This window comes from Schistocerca serialis, chromosome 2 (genome assembly GCF_023864345.2).
Source record: "Schistocerca serialis cubense isolate TAMUIC-IGC-003099 chromosome 2, iqSchSeri2.2, whole genome shotgun sequence".
NCBI classification, from domain to species: Eukaryota; Metazoa; Arthropoda; class Insecta; order Orthoptera; family Acrididae; genus Schistocerca; species Schistocerca serialis.
This window is the reverse complement of record NC_064639.1, coordinates 612,615,587-612,636,873: the sequence shown is the minus strand read 5'-3', so window position 1 is coordinate 612,636,873 and position 21,287 is coordinate 612,615,587. Positions and strand designations below refer to the sequence as shown.

The 21,287-nt window shown below is 45.0% G+C and overlaps 1 protein-coding gene across 1 annotated transcript in view; it reads left to right on the top strand.

Annotated features, from left to right (window-relative positions):
• LOC126456277 (uncharacterized) overlaps positions 1–21,287 on the top strand; it is a 75,059-nt gene that overhangs the window by 23,144 nt on the left and 30,628 nt on the right. Inside the window, exon 3 of the mRNA XM_050092029.1 lies at positions 18,165–18,793. Coding sequence (XP_049947986.1) covers positions 18,165–18,793 — 629 coding nt within the window. The remainder of the gene's footprint in view (positions 1–18,164; positions 18,794–21,287) is intronic.

Below are 21,287 nucleotides of genomic sequence, written 5' to 3'. Positions count from 1 at the left end.
TCATCAAATCCTGAATTCAAGGGCTCCATTCAGGCAAAATCCACATTCATCCTAAGGGACGATTGTCGCAGGAGGAGAATTTGTTGCGGTGGTAACAGCACTGTTGTGAGCGCCGCGCATCTGCAGGAGGTTTGCCCGCAGCAGTTCAGTGCAAAGACTGTGATTGGGCTGGGACCTGAGAGTTGGGCGGGCAGCAAATACTTGCGAAGGGGCCTGCAATTTTGCAGACGACCTAACAGGTTGTTCAAAAGCTCAAATGATAGGGAGTCATGTCTCCAGTGTGGGATACTTGAGTGTGAGGCGGATATTGCGAAATTCTTCATCTGGCAAGCGGACAAGGATAATATCCCAGACTAGGTAAGCTGCATAAGATTGTTTGCATGGGGAGCTGGCACATTGAAATGGAGCCTCAGGACTATCCACTCCCAATAAGAGTGTCCACTGAGCTTATGACAGCAAAAAACTTGTGATGCACATGGGAATCAAAATATTCGAGGATACAAGGTTTCAAACGTTTATGCAGGAGGGCATGGATCTCCACTTCTGCGTTGAGCTGCTGTAGCAAAGGGTAAATTTCTGGGTCTGCATATGCAGAAAAGAATATGTGCTGCCAGAGCATCACCTGTGATACTATGGGTCGGAAAATGTTGATCTACCCTGGCCATGTATTTCCATGGCTCGATCTTTTTGTCGAACACTTTGACTGACGGAGGCACCATCCAGGATCCTTTCACCACTGAGTCGATCAGGACCTGATGATGGTAGCCGTCTTCTCGACTATCGCGTGCATGGCCTGTTGCATGTTCTGGACCAGCAGCGGTATCTGCAGAGTACATCCAATATGTTAGACATTTTGGAATGGAAAATCACTATCAAATTCTTCGCGATGTGTGCGTCACGCAGACAATATCCACTTAGGGTACAGAACAAGGGTGAAACACTCAATTCCTAGAAAAATAACTCGTCGCCACTTGTTATATCCTACGCAAGTTGAGGGGTAATGAGAATTCCGCCCAGGTAAATAAAAGAACAGATTTATTCTAAAGTACATTTGCTAAGGCTCCCCCTGGGAGATAGTCAAGTACAAGAACTTTTTGCAATAGTTCATTGTAAACACTGAAGCTACTTAAGTTTGCAAGTGAGTGGACGGCCTCAATAAGGGACAATGTCAATAGTCAATTTCAAGAACTGTTTGCAATAGTTCACGGTAAACATTAAAGTCACATAAGTTTGTAAATGAGCAGGTCGCGTCAATGAGGGACAAAGTCTAAAGTCTTAGATTCTCTTCGAGAGTAGAACAGTACAATGAAATTTAAGGCCAAAGTTCCTTGCGATCTCCTGTGTAGGGGCCACATTCTGGTGATGCCTGACGTAGTCACTGGCAGCTCCCATGGTCGGCAGCGACTGGCAAACAGCACAACGTCGAAACTCCGAACATTTCCTGCGAGAGTTTTGACAGATGGACTGCGAGTGCAGTCCGTGCCTCCCCAAGAGGCTTCGAGGATAAATTTGCGCGAAGTGGCTCTGTGCCGGCCTAAATACCCTGGTGGCGCCAGGGCGCCGGAATAACAATTTGCAGCCACCTGACCCTTGGAAGCAAGCGGGCTCAGTGACCTCTGGTGACGGTCACACTGCTGCTTGTTGGCTTGGTGAGCATGCGGGTTTATTGACTTGTCTTCTGCTGGTGTGTCCCCTCCCCGGATAGGCCACTTGCATACCAGAGGTGTGATAGGGGTTGCTGAGTGAAAGGTCGAATAGCCCCTACACAGCACAATCCATGTTGGATACTGCTCCCTACTGCTGGATTGTTGCGAAAGAAAGTAAATTGTATTAAGCCCAAAAACGGCGTTCTGGGAAAATTGGATTTCGAACTCTAAAGGAACAAGGTCAACAATTTCACTTCCCTCCTTTAAATATTTTGGCTTTTGTTTGATACAAAAACGAGAGATTACTAATCAATCTGGACTTAACTGACTTAAAACTAATAATTTTTAAACTGTGAAATGGATTTTCACAAGTTGTACAGATTACATATCCTTAATTTTATATCCTTCGTTCTTTTTTATGGACAAGTTGCAGGTAAACGTAAAACTTAAAAAAGGGAAGAAATTTTGTATCAACGTTTACCAAGAAGTAGCAAGCTGATTGCAAGTAATCTGAATGTAAATCGGGTGGCAAAATTTGAATTAATGAAGCACAAGAACAATGGATCTTTTTGCCATAAAATAAATGTTTGCCTTACTTTCTAGTAATTTTCATAAGTATCGTAGCAGACTTCCACGAGTTTAGCAGATGTCATTACATCTCCGTAAAGTTGGTGAAATCCGACAGAATAAATGGGCCACCTTTTTCTCGGAAGATCAAATGTGGGCCAAGATGCTTCTTTGGCGGAAAATGTCAACTTGCCGCCCCCCTTCCCCCCCCCCCCCCCCACCCCCACCCCCCACCCAATCTTCTAAAATTTCATCATTATTCGATGTTCTTTTGTAGACCAGTATTTCACAGTCGCCTGCCAGTTGCGTTTCTGTAGCTACTTTTTTTAAAAAAAATCGATGCCAAGTTAATCATTAGATTATTTTTAACATTCTTGAGATCAGCTGTGGCCAGTGATGGAGGTCACAGAACCATGGAAATGCTACTTTTTTTAGATGAGAGTGTGTGAAGCAACAAATTCCTAATAGTTATGCGCTGGCACGGAACCTTAGCCATGAGTTCTGCAAAACTGCTGTGACCATTGCAGTAACATCAGTGTTCTTCATTTGTCGAGCACACATACCGAATACTTCACATCTGAGTTTCTTTGTGACGTACTGAAACAATGGAATTCTTATCTCATTTATTCCTCTTGCCGCCCCGTCTTCATGCCACAGATAGCAGAAAATTTGTATGTCGTCACAGTCATTGTGAGATTATAAGACCACAGCCACTGTATGTAACGAGCCACGCATTATGTACAACAGGCGTTGGAGACAGTACTGCATATCAAATGTTGCTGACTTTCTTGATGCATCATCTTTTGACGGTCATTATCTTGCGTTTCCGATTAGGGAGCGATATTTGGAAGTTCATAAAGCTCGTCAATTGTTTGTCTTAATCAAATGACAGTTTACTTTGCAGCCCAGCGTTTTACCAAACAGCGCTTGAATCAGTACTAGATTTCTTTAGAGCCAGTTTACACTGAGGTGACAAAAGTTACGGGATAGCTTCTAATATCGTGTCGGACCTCCTTTTGTCCGGCGTAGTGCGGCAATTCGACGTGGCATGGACTCAAGTCGTTGGATTCCCTCCAGAAATATTGACACATCCTGCCTGTATAGCAATCCATAATTGCGAAAGTGTTGCTGGTGCAGGATTTTGTGCACAATGTGACATCTCAGTTATGTTCCACAAATGTTCGATGGAATTAATGTCGGCAGTCACGAACAGTTTTGGTACGGTGACATGGCACATTGCCGTCCATAAAAATTCTGTTGTTGAATGACTGCAAATGGTCTCCAGGTTGCAGAACATAATAATTTCCAGTCAATTATTCGTTCAGTTGGATCAGAGGACCCGGACCATTCCATGTAAACACCATCCACACCATTACGGAGCCACAACAGCTTGCACAGTGCCTTGTTGAGAACCTGCGTCCGTGGCTTAGTAAAGTTTGCGCCACGCTCGAACCCTACCATCAGCTCTTACCAGCTGAAACCAGGACTCGTGTGATCTTGCCACCAGTCGTCTAGGAAGCAGCTGATATGTTCACGAGTCCAAGAGAGGCGCTGCAGGGGATGTCGTGCTGTTAGCAACCGCACTCGCGTCGGTCGTCTGCTTCCATAGCCCAATAACGCCACATTTCGCCACACTGTGCTAACTGATACGTTCATCGTACGTCCCGCATTGATTCCTGCTGTTATTTCACGCCGACCGGGGTGGCTCAGCGGTTCTAGTCGCTACAGTCTGGAACTGCGCGACCGCTACGGTCGCAGGTTCGAATCCTGCCTCGGTCATGGATGTGTGTGATGTCCTTAGGTTAGTTAGTTTTAGGTAATTCTACGTTCTAGGGGACTGATGACCTCAGAAGTTAAGTCCCATAGTGCTCAGAGCCATTTGAACCATTTTTTTGTTATTTCACGCTGCTGTTACCACTTACAACTCTACGCAAAAGCCACTGCTGTCGGTCGTTAAGTGAAGGCCGTCGGCACTGCGTTGTTCTTGGTGAGAGGTAATGCCTGAAATTTGGTGTTTTCGGCACACTCTTGACTCTGTGGATCTTGGAATATCCGAAATGGAATATCCCGTGTGTCTAGATCCAACTACCATTCCGTGTTCAAAGTCTGTTAATTCCCACTGTGTGGCCATAATCTCGTCGGAAACCTTTTCACACGAATTACCTGAATACAAGTGACACCTCCGCCAATGAGCCGTCCGTTAATGCCTTGTGTACGTGGTACTTCCACCATCTTTATATGTGCATATCGCTATCACATGACTTCTGTCACCTCAGTATATTGTTGTAGAAATAATCACAGAAGAGCGTCGAAGATACAGGAGTATTTCTAACAAAATTCCTTAGAATATAGTTCTTACAACGCCGCTCGTCACTGCTGTGGACAGTGGGGTAAGTCACTGGCAATACGACATAACTCTCTATATCGTGCATAGTGTGTGATCTTAGAAACTTAAGCCCCATGTCTCTTGATGGATTGGAAACTGCATATCCAGTATTCCTGTATAGCATTTATTTTACTCTCTATGTCGATACTGTGCATTCACTTTGGCAAATTTTGGACTTACCACACTTCACTGCAGCAAACACAAATATATTCTCCTTGAGAAGCCTGGAAAAGAATCTGTTCTGTTTTATCTGTTTGACTCCCAATGAGTGCAGACTGCAAGTGTGTATCTACATCTACATCTACATGGATACTCTGCAAATCACATTTAAGTGCCTGGCAGAGGGTTCATCGAACAACCTTCACAATTGTATATTACTCCAATCCCGTATAGCGCGCGAAAAGATTGAACACCTATATCTTTCCGTACGACCTCTGATTTCCTTTATTTTATCGTGGCGATCGTTCCTCCCTATGTAGGTCGGTGTCAACAAAATATTTTCGCATTCGGAGGAGAAAGTTAGTGATTGGAATTTCGTGAGAAGATTCCGCCGCAACGAAAAACATCTTTCTTTTAATGATGTCCAGCCCAAACCCTGTATCATTTCTGTGACACTCTCTCCCATATTTCGCGATAATGCAAAACGTGCTGCCTTTCTTTGAACTTTTTCGATGTACTCCGTCAGTCCTATCTGGTAAGGATCCCACACCGCGCATCAGTATTCTAAAAGAGAACGGACAAGCGTAGTGTAGGCAGTCTCCTTAGTAGCTCTGTTACATTTTCTAAGTGTCCTGCCAATAAAACGTAGTCTTTGGTTAGCCTTCCCCACAACATTTTCTATGTGTTCCTTCCAATTTAAGTTGTTCGTAATTGTAATACCTACATATTTAGTTGAATTTACGGCTTTTAGATTAGACTGATTTACCGTGTAACCGAAGGTTAACGAGTTCCTTTTAGCATTCATGTGGATGACCTCACACTTTTCGTTATTTAGAGTCAACTGCCACTTTTCGCACCATTCAGATATCTTTTCTAAATCTTTTTGCAGTTTGCTTTGATCTTCTGATGACTTTATTAGTCGATAAAGGACAGCGTTATCTGCAAACAACCGAAGACAGCTGCTCAGATTGTCTCCAATATCGTTTATATAGATAAGGAGCAGCAAAGGGCCTATAACACTACCTTGGGGAACGCCAGAAATCACTTCTTTTTTACTCGATGACTTTCCGTCAATTACTACGAAGTGTGGCCTCTCTGACAGGAAATCACAAATCCAGTCACATCACTGAGACGATATTCCGTAAGCATGCAATTTCACTACAAGCCGCTTACGTGGTACAGCGCCAAAAGCCTTTCGGAAATCCAACCGTGTACTGAACCTCGTTTGCGTTTTCGTCATTGTCTACAACGGGCCGCGAGTCTCCCGGTTTGCTGCTAGTCGTGCATGCGTACTGTTGTTGCATGCCAACCTTGTAGAGGGCAATAAAATGGTAAAAATTTCAAAGCCCCAGAGCGAAGCTATCTCGTTACTTTACGGCATTGTCGAAACGAGGCGGTCGCAATGAAAACATTTCACCTCCGAGACTGGGTCAGGGCAGAATACATCGGCGTTTTTGGCGAGCCAGGCGTCAGACTTCAGCAGAATGTAGTGAGTCGGAGCAGCCAAATACGGTCGCGTCACCTTCGTTATGTGACAAAAGAAAGGCTAAGGTGAATGCAGCAAACGGTACCAAGACCTCTTACGAACCAGTTCTATGCTATATGAAACTCGTTAAGCAAGCACAGCAGAAGGGAAACAGCTGATGCCTTAGTAATAGCAAGCCCTATGCGGTCACGACGAAAGACATTGGGTAAACATTAACCATCAGCAGTTTAGTTCACAAGGCAGTCAGCCTGACGGATCGATATGACGTTCACACTCAGTTCCCAGACTGCAGCGAAGTGACGCCTGACAAGTCTGTTGTAGATTTCCTGCTCGTTTATGGACAACAACTGGTGCTACTGGGAGAGATGGCTACCTCGCTATCAGTCGCAGAGTTCAACACCACAGTCTGCCTCTGTCGCACCAGGATCAGCACACTAGCGTTCCTGACATTTTGGCAGACTGAATAGGACATACCAGGACGGCAGGCCAATATCGTCGAACTTCACGGCTACACGGTAACCGTCATCGCGGTACGACGGACGATGAAAAAAGGTTATGAGCGGGAGGGGACAGAGCACCTCCCAAGTCGGCGTGTGTAAGTTCAATACACGCGTCGCCGTCACTCACTGCCGCGGCGTCGCGGTACAGCCGCAAGGGTGAACCGCCTGTGCAGCAGTCAAATGGAAGGAAGTGTGCGGTGTCACTGCCGTGAGCGAGATGAAGGCTGCTTACGAAGTGATTCCTCAGCGGGCATTGACAGATGGTCCTAAGCACGAGTCAAGACGGTACCTGTATTTTTATGAAACTAAACAACTAATTCTGAATCTTCTTTCACTGCGCCTACCGGCAACCACAGATCACTACCATCCTTCTGATAAAAACTGGCAAGGAGCGAACTGGGAATGTGCCTCCTCACACAGAACCAACACTTCTCTCGCCTTCCCAATAGTGTCCTTTGTACCGCTCTTGGCGGCGATACTCAACATAGTTGCTCTTTATCGTGGGAAGGGGGGGGGGGGGGGTTAAGCTGGAGCGTGAAGCTGTTAACAGTTCTTTCGGAAAGGGCAAGACGTATCCCACGTAGCTGCTTCACATAAATATTGGAGACTGTATCGTGTCCATTGTAGCTAAACTGGTGCCATCGAGTACGTTTGGACATCCCGCCTCTGTCAACCGATAACATTCAACTGTGACAGTACAGTTTGATTCGCAAACGTCTCACGAAGAGTTCTGCGTGAGACAAGTCGCCGAACTCGACTGCTTACCATCGCTGGACGTTATCTCACTTGTTTAAGCACGCTCCTTCTCTCCGTGGTGTCTCCAGTCTAAAATTGTACATCCTCTGTTATAGCCGCTAATCGTGGCATTCAGCTATGTGGATCTGCGATTGCTTCGCCAGTAAACTGCTGTGTAGAGCGCAATTCTCGGTTGCCTAAAGTCATCACTTCCTACAAGTACTTTGGCGGTTGCTTTAACGCTCGGAAAAGGGAGGGTTCTTTGAATAGCTTCTGCTAATGTTTCGACGGGATGTCTCGTGATGTCCAGCAGTCACCTATGGAATGTGGACAGCAAGTGCATGTTTTACTTAGAAAATGAAAATACATCCTGTAGTGTGAGATCCAAAAGAAAGCAGTCTTCAATGAGCTGTGACAGGTGCTCTCGAACAACAGAGTATTGACGTACTAGGCATGGATAATGGCTAGTTATTAGCCGAAATTTACGTTCGCTTTAATAAAACCACAGTCGTTGAGTGCATTCCACATTTCCATTGGAAAGTAATTTGATGAAATGTGATGGCATTTCACAGAGGATAATGCTTACAAGTAAGACTGAGGAGCAGTGTTTTCAATCCTACTCTACGTAAATCGAACATAAATTATGATCACCCGTTCTGCGAAGAGCGGTGGAAGAAACAGGTAGTTCCCGTCGTCGATGGCGGCGGAGTTAACGTAGGGTAACGGAAGTCGTAAGGTTCAGCAAAACAGTCCAAGGGCCGATCACAAACCGAAAACGTAAACACAGGCAAGGTCAATCACTCTGCTGTCAAGGGCGCTTGCCGAAGTCTTCAGGGAGCAGCGCGGAATACAGGGACAAGTGCAGGCCTGCGGTATTTATAGGCACTCTCGCGTCTTTGTATGGACCCACATGACATGCACGTAACGCCACAGTTCTCTGTAAGGGCGATATGTGCTGTGAAGGCTGAGTATCTAACTTTTCCTACAAATTGACACTAAGGCGGGAGGAGAATCAGAATCAGTGTCGGGCACTGCGTCTGTCCGCCTTTAATCTGCACCTACGCCCAGAAATGACCCGGCCTGTGTCGACTTCGGGAAGGAAGGAGGAACAGTAGCGCTAAAATCCCCACGAAAGGCTCCCGTCGCATTATAAACTGGATCGGATATCGACGCTATCCTGCGGAATTGTTGGCCGACCGACGATTTTTGGAGCGTGCTTGGTCCTCCCCGGAGGGGAGTGGTGACGCCTATGATCCAAATTGGCAAATGGGGACAATGTTTCAGTTTTCATAGGCACCTCAGACCAGGTATGCTTAACCTCCACCAATTGCTTGGTGAGGGGGGTCTCTGGCGTTGGTGGAAGCGGGTAGAGGCTCAGGGGGTGGTGGTAGTTCCGTTCCTATCGGCTCCCATCGCTGGTCAATGACGACTACCTGTTGGCGCCTAAAACGAGTCGAGTTTGTAGCGATAGCAGACAGGCTATTGGGCAGGCTTATCCCGAGCGTGCTTGTGGGAGAGGCGGGGGGAGGGGGGCTACACCTCGTTGCGACTGGAGCTGATTTCAGTGTCTATGTGCTCCTGGTCAGTAGCAACATTTGCCGCCTCTATTGCTGACGATGATGCTTTGTGTCCAGCTGGGGTTCCAGTTGAAAGTGTGGGCCCATATGGGGAGCCCACGTGATAATCAAGTTTTGTGCGTGAGGGGCGGGCTCGCAGAGTTAGGCACAGCAGGTCGAAGTGTGTGCGGTGTCTTTCACATATGTAAAATTTCAGCTGGACTACATCTATTTACAGGGATGGACCTTTATGTTGCGAGGAAGTTGGTGAGTATTTCCTCGGAGTCATCTTTCTCGTTATCTTGAACATCTGCATTTTGAAGGTCGTGACTATCTGCTCAGCTGCAGAACTGGAGAATGAATGGAATGATGTAGTGGTCCGGTTTTCAATACTATCGACTTTTCATAAATTCTGAAGTGCAGATGCCATCATGTGGCACTGTTGTTGGAAACCAGGGTTGAAGGTAAGGCAAATATGATGGCGTGAAGAGGGGGTGGTAGCTGAAGTGATGGTGATAGCCATTCATGCGACACATGGAGGTAGAGCGGGTGGTGACAGCTAGCAGCTACATGTCTCCTAGAAATGATCTGGCGACATAAATGACTACTCTTTGCAGCGGCGGGCAGAGCAGTACGAAGTTTAAAACGCTGCACTGGGCCTGACTGATCGTCGGTGCAAGCCTGGAAGTGGCGTCTACACTGTAGCTGTATGCATGATGCTGGTCCACTGCCTTCAATTTGCACATTCGGCAACTTACATTGTGGAGGAGCTTCAGTATGTGGAGAGGGAGGGGGGGGGGGGGGTGGAGGCAGAACCACCATTCAGAGCATTCAGATTTGTTCGTGGCTAATAATATTTATCTCATGCCATATCTGGACACTTAGGCAGGTGCTCTGTCGAACCTCGCTGTTTCTGTTGCTACTTCGTGCACCGTAACTGGGAATTAATCGAGGGTGCGTCGCTAATTGGCGTCTAAGGCAAGACACTGAACATTGTGCCAGTCAAACGCTGTATCTGGGCTGCACGACAAACAAGAAAGTGCATTTGCGTTTGAGTGCTGCTTGATGGGCTTGTAGTGAATCTCGTAGTTGCAGTTACTGAGGGTCAATGCCCACGACTGCAGCTGCTGGCCTCTCTTATTTGGAAGTTTCGAGTGGGAACCGAATAGTGAAATGAGAGATTTGTAATCGGTATTACTTGAACCATAGATATATAAATGAAAATTCTTGATAGCGTATATCATAACCAATGCGTTTTCTCTATTTGCAACAAATTTCGCTGGGCCGCATTTAATGTTTTAAACGGAAATGCAACGAACTGTTGTTGAGCCGTCAGCGTATTCATGAGGCAATACTACAGTGCTGAATATGGATTAAGAACAAATCGAAGAAAGACGAAAGTAATGAGAAGTAGCAGAAATGAGAATACCGAGAAACTTAACATCAGAATTGGCGATGACGAAGTAGACGAGATTAAGGAATTCTGCTACCTAGGCAACAAAATAACCCGTGATGGACGGAGCAAGGACGACATAAAAAGCAGACTAGCACTGGCAAACAGGGCATTTGTGGCCAAGGGATGTCTATAGAATCAAACATAGGGGTTAATTTGAGGAAGAAATTTCTGAGAATGTACTTTTGGAGCACTGCATTGTAAGTAGTGGAACATGAACTTTGTAAAAACTAGAACAAAAGAGGATTGACGCGCTTCAGGTGTGGTACTACAGAAGAATGTAAGGGATGAGGAGGTTCTCCACAGGACTGGCGAGGAAAAAAATATATGGAAAACACTGTTGCTCTCTGAACTGAATACAAGCTTAAGAAATATTAGACCAGCTTTGTCACTGGATTTAGAATTTCCTGGCAGACATAACTCAACATGTTGTTCTTAATGAGTGGTAAATCGTCATATATAGAAGTAAAATCAGTACTAAAAGCGAGTTTAAGGGTCCTCATTGTTCACTATATTTGTAAATCATCTAGCGGATAACTTCGGCAGCTGCATTAGGCCGATCCCAGATGTTGCTGATGTGTACAGTGTAGTTGCGATGTCAGAACACTGTAGCGCAATGCAGGCATACCTGCATAGGATCGACGCTTGGTGCAGGGACTGACAGCTGACCCTCGGTGTAAATAAAGCATTGTACACAAGTAGGCTGACCGGTCCACTACTGTTTTATTGTACTACTGGTGATAAATCACTGGAAGCAATAACTACTGCAGAATATCCAGGAGCTATCTATCTAAGCGCAACGATCACGTAAAAATAGTTGCTAGAAAAACAGATACCTGGTTAGGATACAGTAGAAAAATTCTAAGGAAATGGAACCCATCCAAGAAAGAAGTGGCTTACAAAACATTCGTCCCGTCTATTGCTCAGTACCGCTCGTCAGTGCGGGTTACTTATCAGGTAGACAAGATCCAAAGAAGAGCTGCACGATACCTCGCGATTCGTTCAGTAATCGCGACAGCGTTACTGCGATGCGCAACAAACTCTTGCAGTATCTGCCGCTACAAGAGAGGCCTTGCGCATCAGGGAGAGCTTTACTCTTGAAATGACGAGAATGCGCGTTCCAAGAAGAGTCAGGCATCGTGGTGCTTTCTCCCACAAACATCTCGCAAAATGACCAAGACGGGATCATCTAAAAAATTATAGGTCGTACGTTTACTGACAATCGCTCTTCCCGCGAAAGAGCTAACTCATGGGCAATATCGTAGCAGATCCAGAAGTTGGCTTGATGTAGATGTACAGCTACGTCTTCTTCCGAATTTGAGTCTGGTAATGAAGTGTGTATGCTTTGTTTCTGATATATTTTTTAACTACTGAAATTGCTTAGTTTGTTCCACCGCATCCCACTACTCGCCTCATCTTTCAGTGGAACTTGGCGCCTTTTGACTCTAAACTGCTGATGGAATTAATGATTTAGATCATGGGTAGTCAATCTTTTTCACCTACCGCCCACTGTTCTATCTCTGTTAATAGTAAAACTATCTAACTGCCCACTAGTTCCACAGTAATGGTGACTTATACACAGTAATGGTGACTTATAAAGTAAGGAAGTAACTTTAATTTACAAAATTTATAAGACAGAGTTGTAAGTTAAAGCCTATAATAATAATTACTTACCAACTACTTTGTCAAAATTTTACGAAAAACAAATGTAAATGTTTTTAAAACTTCTACCACCAACTGCCCACCAAGAATGTTGGAGCGTTCACAAGCGGGAGGTAGAGGCCAGGTTGACTGCCACTGATTTTGACATTGAAAGAGCAAAATCCTTCAATACTCTTCGCTTCGCGTGCATTTCAGTGCAGTTTGAAAACCACACAAAAGCATCGTCTGTAACCGCGTTTTCCTGTGTGGGCGACGACTGACACCAGCACGAAGGCCCAGCGAAGCCTTTTGCCCCCAGCAAAGCAGATCAGCCGAACGCAGCGCACTGTACGCCGCCGCCGACCGCCTTCCGTGCGAGAGAAACAGCAATGCAACCTTTTAGTGTTCGCTGGTCGCATTGTCAAAAGCAGAATATATTGCGGGCCGCACATACTTCCAACTTAATATTTTTAAGGTGTCGAACAGAGAATACGTTGAAATTCAACAATTTTGTTGGTAAAACCCTAAAATGGTTTCCACTGCATGTCGTGCTGGTGCAGCAAGCAGTATGCAGAATATGGGAAAACAACGGTCTTGGTTGCATAATTAGTTTTATTGCGTTATTTACTCATGACACTCGTTTCGCCTAACATCAGGTATCTTCAGACTGACGGTTGCAGAATAGATTTTATTGCTTGATTTATTCATGACGAGCGTTTCGCCCAGTACTAAGCATCTTCGGATTGATCAGTCAATCTGAAGATGACTTGTATTAAGCGAAAAGCGCGTCATGAATGAATAAAGCCATAAAATCAGTTCAGCAGCCAAGACTCTTGTTTTCAACACAGTCTTGTTGGTTCGTCAGAATACTGTTAGAAATTAGTTTAAACTGATCATTTATATTAATTTTTAAAATGAAAATATACATAGACTTTTATAGCAACGGCGAGACGCTTGAAGAGAGGCCGACTATCCCGGGAAAGCCTACTTACAAAGTTTTAACATACAGCTAAAAATGTTGAACCTAGAAAAATACTGCAATTCTGTAGGCATCGCGAGGACAAGATTGGACTGTTTATAGCTCGCACAGAGGTGTTTAAACAATCATCCTTCCTGCACTCCATACACGAATGGAACGGAAAGAAGACCTGACAATTGGTACAATGGGAAGTACCCTCTACCTTCATCCTACAGTGGTTTGCTGAGTATGGATGAAGACGTAAAAGAGCTAATTTACATGTATGTGGTAGTATTATTTTGACATTTAAAAAAAACGAATGCATCATAAAGTTGTAGCGGAGATTTATTCGTGTTCTGCAGCGAATGGCTTTATGGTTGCATAATTCTTGAAGTATTGTTCCTAATCGGCATTACCGATCACAATGTAGCACAGAAGAGGTTGAAAGTGTTGTTAATAAAACTTCTCTATTTAAACTTGACTGAACTGCATGTGACCGTTTTAGTCTTTAATAAAACGTGCATCTGACTGCGTATTTAACTGAACTGAACTTTATCTGACTGCATGAAAATATTGTTGGAAAATTAATACTCAAAATACACATCGGACTGCATGAAAGTTTAGTGGTAAAAATAAATGAAAGTCACCAACCTGCATCTGACTGCGTCTGTGGACTTAGCTCGTGCACTCCTTCCGTTTAGCCGATAATAAAACATATTTTCAACTCAGCCGTAGTGCAATGGCATAAAATTGTCATTCTAGATAACTTTACTCATTTTGGCCCTGTTTGTTACTTAATAAAAATTCTGTCCTGATCTGAATAATTTGCCAACTGTGCAATGGCATATAGATTATTTTACTCTGATAAATTATTAGCTTTACTCATGGGATCTTTACTTTAATGTACCTTTTGGTTCAATGCAAGCACAGGATGCGGAGAACGACGTAAGGTATGAGATGAAACTCTAATTTTATCTAAAAAATATTTATTGCTCAAACTTTTAAGGCACATGTGAAAAACTAAAAAAAACTTCTATAGCATGGATTTACGAGAAAGTCTTACAAAACGCTAACTGCATCAACAATGGAATTTCTATCTAGGTTTTAGACATTATTTAACCAAAGAAAACCTATTTTATTAATTATTTTTTCTAGTTTCCCCAGGTATGTGCCGAGTTTCGCTCAATATATAGCTTATTATGTGCGTAGCGCCAATTCTTACTTTGATGCTGTCACGACCCGGCTGCCTCCTGCAGGCATCTAGCTCCGACTCGAAACACGTCTGCTGTCTCTGCGCATCTCCTCACCACTACTCAAACTTTTACCGAGCGAGGTGGCGCAGTGGTTAGCACACTGGACTCGCATTCGGGAGGACGACGGTTCAATCCCGCGTTCGGCCATCCTGATTTAGGTTTTCTGTGATTTTCCTACATCACTTCAGGCAAATGCCGGGATGTTCCTTTGAAAGGGCACGGCCGATTTCCTTCCCCATCCTTCCCTAATCCGAGCTTGTGCTCCGTCTCTAATGACCTCGTTGTCGACGGGACGTTAAACACTAATTTCCTCCTCTTCAAACTTTTACCGCATGCACCTAGCTCTGTTAGCTGTCAAACATCTTACTACTCGAACATGTACTACTCGTCCAACCTGGCGGTTGGGAACTATCGACATCCTGGCTCTATCCTGATCGAATCTCAGCACATACCTCTCAAGGTTACGTGTGAAAATGCAGAAGGAAATCGATACATACAGGTAGTGAGTTTCCTTTCATTTACTTTTGGAACGAAAAAGTATAATAGCGTTTCACGCCAGACAAAGGGAGTTGTAATGTTTCTAAACATGATGCGGTATCAGTGCATGAGGCAAAAAACTGATTGAATGGTTTTGTAACTGGAAATTATGATGTCAATGATATACCTCAATCTTCTCAATAAAATACATAAATGTATTCCCAGTTGCGAATATGTACAACCATCGGTTGTATAATGAAATGAAGACAACGAAAATTTGTTCAGGACTGGGATTCGAACCCAGATTTCCCGCTTATCGCGAGGACATCCGAGCACGCTCCACGGCCAGACCCAAACATCTGTATGGCGTCAATCATGTGTCTACAATCTGCACTCGTACATTCATTATGAAAATTCCCAAGTGTGGGAGCCATTTTAATTGAAAGTCGCTTGTCCGGCGTCGGCAGATAAATACAACATTGGAGTGTCTGCGTAGTGCAGAAGCACGATGCAATATTCCTTCGGACACGCATGTACTGCAATATCGTATTCTCAATAAAACACTGGAAAAGTTGATGAAATCACTTCGAAAGTGGAGCAACATTTACATGATATCCGTAAGGAACTGAACAGAGATTACTGACGTTAATTTTGTGGTAGGAAGAGGGGTAGAGAAGGCGAAGTACAATTTCTTACAAAATGAAACTCGAAAACTGTAATCATTAAATACCAAACGTACTGAAGTTACCACTTTTAGTAGGCAACTGCGACTTGCAGTTTACTTAAAAGAGAGGGTCTAGTTTCTAAGAGATGTGTCGACACATTCGAAAAAATGGCCATAGCTCAGAAGTTCAAGTGAGCTTTAAGATGTTTTAACGGTATCACTTTGGCACCAAATTTTATCACAATGCTTCTCAACGACTCCATGGACGAGTCAGTCATCGTGGACGTGTCAGGTGACGGAAAGGTCGTCACAGTATTGCGCGAATATAATGACAAAGGGTCCCACGCTCGGCAACACTCTCTGTGCCACCCATGCAACTTTGTTGAGCGCGTTACAAATGTACCTGTCAGGAACTTCGACACCAATTCGCACTTGCACTAGCGCCTGAGAATTAGGTAGCCCCTTCGACAGACTTTGGGTGGGGTTTGCCTACTTTCAGGCTGCTCTGAATCACGTTCAAATTTCGTCGAATGATTTGGTCTCTAGTGGTTCCAGCCTGTGCACGGGAGCAAAAATTGCGGTCGCGCTGCACTCCAAAGGGGTGAGGCCGTGTTCCATGGGGATGCAGCTCCACGAGGTCCTTAAAGAAGAGTTGAAAAGCCCAAGTGCGTCATCAGTGTCAAAGGTGGTCAAGAACGTCTTCCTGTTGCTCGTCGGACTGCGAACTGTCGTTTTCTATCACGTGATGTGTGGCAGTCAACGACCCAGGGAAGTGGGTGGTTTCATTGAAGCCTTTTATGCTATCTCTTGAGGCCTTATCGTGTCGATTATAAGCGGCGGTCTGTCTCAATTTTTTTCATCGGCCACTCATAAGAAAGCCGCGTGATTTCAACGTTTGGTGTCGCGGTTCGGTCCTCCATCGCAGAGAAGTCAAAAGAAGAGGTGAAATGTGGGTAAGAGGGGCCACGACAACCTTATATTGTCATACGTCCACAGAAGCATTGGGAAAAATGTTGGTAAAATTTGGTGCCAATGTGACATTATGTACATACCCTACAGCTCGCATGAACTTCTGAGCTGTGGTCCTTTTAGAATTTGTCGACACCACGCTGTTTGAAGCATCGCCGAGCACGACAGGACGTCGCTGGGCGCCACGCTTTTGCACCATCACAGAGGAAGGCACACACATGAGCCGCAACGTAGAGGAATTATGGAGTTTCGAAAAAGTGTTTCTTTAAATCTGTTGTGCAGTTTAGTTTTGTAATTCCACGACAAATGAATCTGGGTGCGCTAAATGTTAGTAAAGGTCAGCCGCATGTTCTGACGTTCTCCAGACTGGTACTGAACTGAACTGTGTGTACGTGAAGCGGAGCAGGATGTGAGGTAGGCTTTCGAAAACCATCTTTTTGTTTCTAGAGATGCGAGGACATGTGTCTTCAAGTGCGCCTCGCTAGTTTAGCTCTTGGCCAGGATGACAAAAAGCAGCACAGTAAATAGCAATTTAATTGGAAGCGACTAATGACTGCAAACCCTGACAAGAAAATCGCCCGTGTATAGTCAAACAAGACAGACAGAATGTAACACTATGGTAACAGACAGGGGAATGAATGTTCGAAATACCGTCTGCCACAATATGTACTCGGGGACGCGTAGTGATGCTACGTGTGATTTTCACATGAAAGTCTAGTGCGTCAGCTCCCTACTTCTCGAAACTGAATTGTAGGCAACTTGCTTAACTCGCTTCTGATACGGCTCATTTGGTTTCTTTACCGTCGGTCACGAGCTCTAACGCTCTGCAGTAAACAGTTCACAGTGAGTGGGAAGGTTTAAATGTTAAGCATAATAAGAACCATAAAATGTTAGGATGCCAAGTATTTTCTTTTATTTCATCAACCGCAACATTAGTAAAATGGTTTTTAGAGCCAGAACCTCGTTAATATTTGTAACAAGACGTCCGGTCATTAATCAATAGTCCTCGAGCACCGCAAAAGTCACAAAAACACTGTTCGTGTGTTGGTTCGTCGAAAACCGATCGCAGGTTGCCTCGGATTAAGACAACATCGAACGAGTACGTCATCCGAAGCAATTTTTAGTAACTACTTTGTCTTTACATTAGATCAGATTTTATACACCGATTCACCGGTTATATCCTCGGAAAAAGATAGTAGACTAGTGCAATTTGGCACCTGCTCTCTCAAGACGCATTTATGATTAGTCCATCCTTTCGATCAATAAGCACTGACAGTAACTAAAATTTGTAATTAGCATTTCCTGCTTAATAGAGTTGATATTGAAATTATTATTAACAATTTCTCAGTGTAAATAATGTCATCAGCACGGTTGGAGCCGTATATTGATTTTTAAACAGTAAATATAAATATTAAAAATTCGATTCTTGACGCCCAGATTGGTAAGCGAATACCCAGTCCTCTTCGCTCCAGTAGACGGCTCTTGCTCGCCCGGCCGTTGTCACGCTCTGTGACCATCTGGCGCATCGTTCGACGAGTCTGCCTTGTGATACTCGTACTCGTTAGCCTTCCGTAACAAAATCTTCCTATAATAAAGGTGGGCAGTGATGGGGCAGAAACGCCACAAGAGGAAATGGCTCGACGAAAACGCCGAAGTAGCGGTGTTGGTCAGTATTTGCCGGCTGACCTTCAAAGCTTCGCTAGGCATTTTGTAGTTCCTCGACATATGCATTAGCGAGCGCTGTAAAACATGTGTTGCGTCCCGCCGCGGCGTCGTGTCTGCCGGTTGTTCAGCGTGCCGTGCAGCCCGCGCGGCTGCCAGCAGCAAGTGCGGGCGGCGGCGCCAGCCCAGGCCAGCCGGTGCAGCTGCGGGCTGCTAGCTGCTCCAGGCCGCAGCTGCCTTCCCCCGGGCCGCCGCCGCTCGCTCCGTTGACCGGGCCAGAAATAAAACAAACGCCACGCCAGGCCTCGGGAGTGAGGGGTGAGGGGGCGGGCAGGGGGGGGGGGGGGGAGGGCTGGGCGCTGCCAAAGCCACAGCCGGGCCGGGCCGCACCGAGCGGCAACGCTGCCGCAAGCTCAATGCCACGGCGCGAGCTCGCCGGGCGGGCGTCGGCGCAGCAGCAGCCAGCAGCAGTGCGAGCGCGACGCTCGGGGAGGCAAGCCGTAGCCGTAGCCGCAGCCGTGGCCCTAGTCGCGCCAGCCGCCGCCATGAACACCGAGGCGCTCATCGCCGCCGTCTACCGCCGCTCGCCGCTGTGGGACACGGGCAGCATCCACAACAGGGACCGCCGCATCGTCGACGCGCTCTGGAAGGAGGTCGCCGCCGAGCTCAACTGCGCAGACTGTAAGTGCCGCCCGCTGCCACGCACTCGCCCCGTCACGCGCACGCTAGGCCGCCTCTCCACTGACCCCATCCTGCGAGGCACACCACACCACCGAGCTTTCTCGGCACACTTTCCAAATCGTGTAGACGCCGCCTTTGTGTGTCGTCTCTAGTTACCTCACAGATCCACCTGCACCACACCAAGATTACGTAAGACACACTCGCTCAACTCCATAACCAAAACTCTCATCACAGTATCGAAAATCATTCTAGATCAGTGGTTCCCAATCTGGGGGTGGTTACCACCTGAGGGTAAAAACAAAAGGACTCAATCATATTTCATCTGCGAAACTGTTTTCTCAAAATCGTTACTGTTATTACTATTTCTTAAGACCACAATGATTAAAATAATTACCAATAGTTATTAGATTGGTACATAAAAGACCACAATGATTAAAATAATTACCAGTAGTTATTAGATTGGTACATAAGTTCTTAACGTTTTTGTTTTGCATGTTGGTGTTCTGCTGGTCGCTATGGTTTCATTTATCGACTGTCATTTTTTATTTCTAGATCCAGCTGCTGCTAGTTGAGTTTACATATTGTCATTTTCTCATTTGGAGATAGTGAGTGGGGGCTATAAAATGGAGTGCCAAGTGGAGAAATCGGAACATTCCCGACATTTTCTTCTGTTTGAGTCCAGTAGAGGGGTGACAGCAGCGGAGGCAGCCAGAAACATACAGGGATAGTGCCATTGGACAGAGCACGGCGAAAAAATGGTTTTATTGTTTTAACTAGGATAGTTTTGACATTAGTGACCTCCACATTCAGGAAGATCTTCGGGGTTTGATGAAGATCATTTAAATGCATTAATCCACAATGATCCACTCGAGAACTGTCAGATCGTGCGGCATTTGCATGCAGTGGCGAAGGTTCAAATCGGGAGGCCACCGGCATGCTCTAAGCTAAAATCACAATAATCGGCGGCTAGCCATATGTGCATCTCTGCTTGCTCGTCGTCAATTGGCTTGTGAAGAACACCGACCATTCCTATCCCCTATCGTTACTGGTGAAGAGAAACCGTGTCTGTGTGGTAACAAGGAAAACAAATGAATGGTTGAGCCCAAACAAACCGACTTACAAAAAAATATTATACAGGAGTTCGGTTGGGAAGTCATTCCGCACCCACTTTATTCACCTGATTTTGTATCCTCGGATTTTCACCTTTTCCGATCGAACCGAATGAAAATCCGTTGCTAACATGGCTCGACGAGTTCTTCGCCTCAAAACCAAGTGATGTCTACAGTCGCGAAATCGAAAAGTTAGACAGATGTTGGCAGACTGTTCTAATTAGTGAAGGAGAATATACTATTGATAACAAAAGTCTCTGTTATGTGTATGTATTGTGTTTGTTAAACTTAAGCGGAAAAACGCTACGAAATTACGCACTAATCCAATACTTTTTTTCCAAATACTAGCAATAACACGTGATATAATTTGGTGGAGGTTACAGTATGTGAAACAATTGTATGAACATCATCTTCCTCACGTAGCCCACACACAACACATATACTTTTTTCTAGTCTGTACCATGCATCTGTTACTGTTGTTTTCAGTCCGAAGACTGGTTTGACGCACCTCTCCATGCTATTCGATCCTGTACAAGCCTTGTTTCTGAACAACTACTGCAACCCACATACATTTGAACTTGGTTACTGCACTACTCTCTTCGTCTCATCTATGGCAGTAAAACTGAGGCATATACATCACATATGGTTGAATAACTCGTGTAAGTGCCTTCTCCAAGTTGTACGTAGTTCCCGCAATAGACCAGAAATTCCTTCATCATTCACTGACGGCACTACACAACAGCAACCGTGTGCCGCCGTAGGGCCAACACTGTTTTATTGTTATCATTATTATTGTTATTGCTGCTGAGGGTGAGAGATAAAGCATTGGCTTCTAATTTCTGCCAGTTCAGAAGTAAGGAATCCAGCAATCAGTGTGTAACAAATGGCAGCGCCAAGTAGGTAATAATCGTGAGGCACTGAGAACTGCCTGAGCGTTCTATAAAAAAAGTTATTAGAAATAAACGGTACCATCTCACACATTAGGTCCTGATTTAATAAAATATGTAATTATCTTAGCATCGTCTATCTTTCGTCATTTTAAAAATGAAAGTTTTCAAAGAAAACTATTTTCGTTATAAGTTTTAGCTGAACGCTAATTATTATGTCGGAGATTGGGCAGGGGTACTAGTGGCCTCAGGGCCTCGCAAGGTTGGGGACCTCTGCTCTAAAACATTGACGACCAGCGCAAGAATGAAAAACGAGCCTGGCATGTCTGTTTATTATTGTGCTATGCAATTAAACATCTGCTGAAGACTAGGATGACGTATTCGAATTTATCGCATTTCCTTTTGTGTTGTCTACAATTTACATTTCTCTGCAAGTCGCCAATTGGCAATTACTTCCGCTTTGGGACAGCAGTGAGTGCAGACACCTGCCTTTGCATG